At 63.0% G+C, this 384-nt stretch overlaps 1 protein-coding gene across 1 annotated transcript; it reads left to right on the top strand.

Annotated features, from left to right (window-relative positions):
* Positions 1–3: 3 nt before the first annotated feature.
* On the top strand, positions 4–378 carry LOC104873141 (HLA class II histocompatibility antigen, DR beta 5 chain-like; the record flags this gene model as incomplete). Its single annotated transcript, XM_033760610.1, has 1 exon — positions 4–378. A coding segment is annotated over one exon (375 nt), but the record flags the coding sequence as incomplete, so codon positions are not given.
* Positions 379–384: the final 6 nt, after the last annotated feature.

The raw sequence follows: 384 nt of genomic DNA on the forward strand, positions 1-384 counted from the left end.
CCTGGTGCCGGTGTTCGCGCGTGCCGGGCCGTGTCCTCCCGGAGTGTGGCGCTGACCTGGTCCCTGGTGCCCACAGCGCGTTTCTCAGAGTACCTGAAATATGAGTGTCACTTCTCCAACGGTATGGAGCGGGTGCGGTACCTGGAGAGACACATCTACAATCACAAGGATTTCCTGCGCTTCGACAGCGCGGTGGGCGAGTTCAGCGCGGTGACTCAGCTCGGGAGGCCAGAAGCTGAGTCCTGGAACAGCCGGAAGGAGATCCTGGAGGACAGGCGGGCCGCGGTGGACACGTTCTGCAGATACAACTTCGGGGCTGTGGAGAGCTTCACTGTGCAGAGGAGAGGTGAGTGTGGGGCCTGGGCTGCAGGGAGAGGGGCAGGG

The sequence above is a fragment of the Fukomys damarensis genome, unplaced genomic scaffold (assembly GCF_012274545.1).
Source record: "Fukomys damarensis isolate Sample0158 unplaced genomic scaffold, DMR_v1.0_HiC HiC_scaffold_938, whole genome shotgun sequence".
NCBI lineage: Eukaryota > Metazoa > Chordata > Mammalia > Rodentia > Bathyergidae > Fukomys > Fukomys damarensis.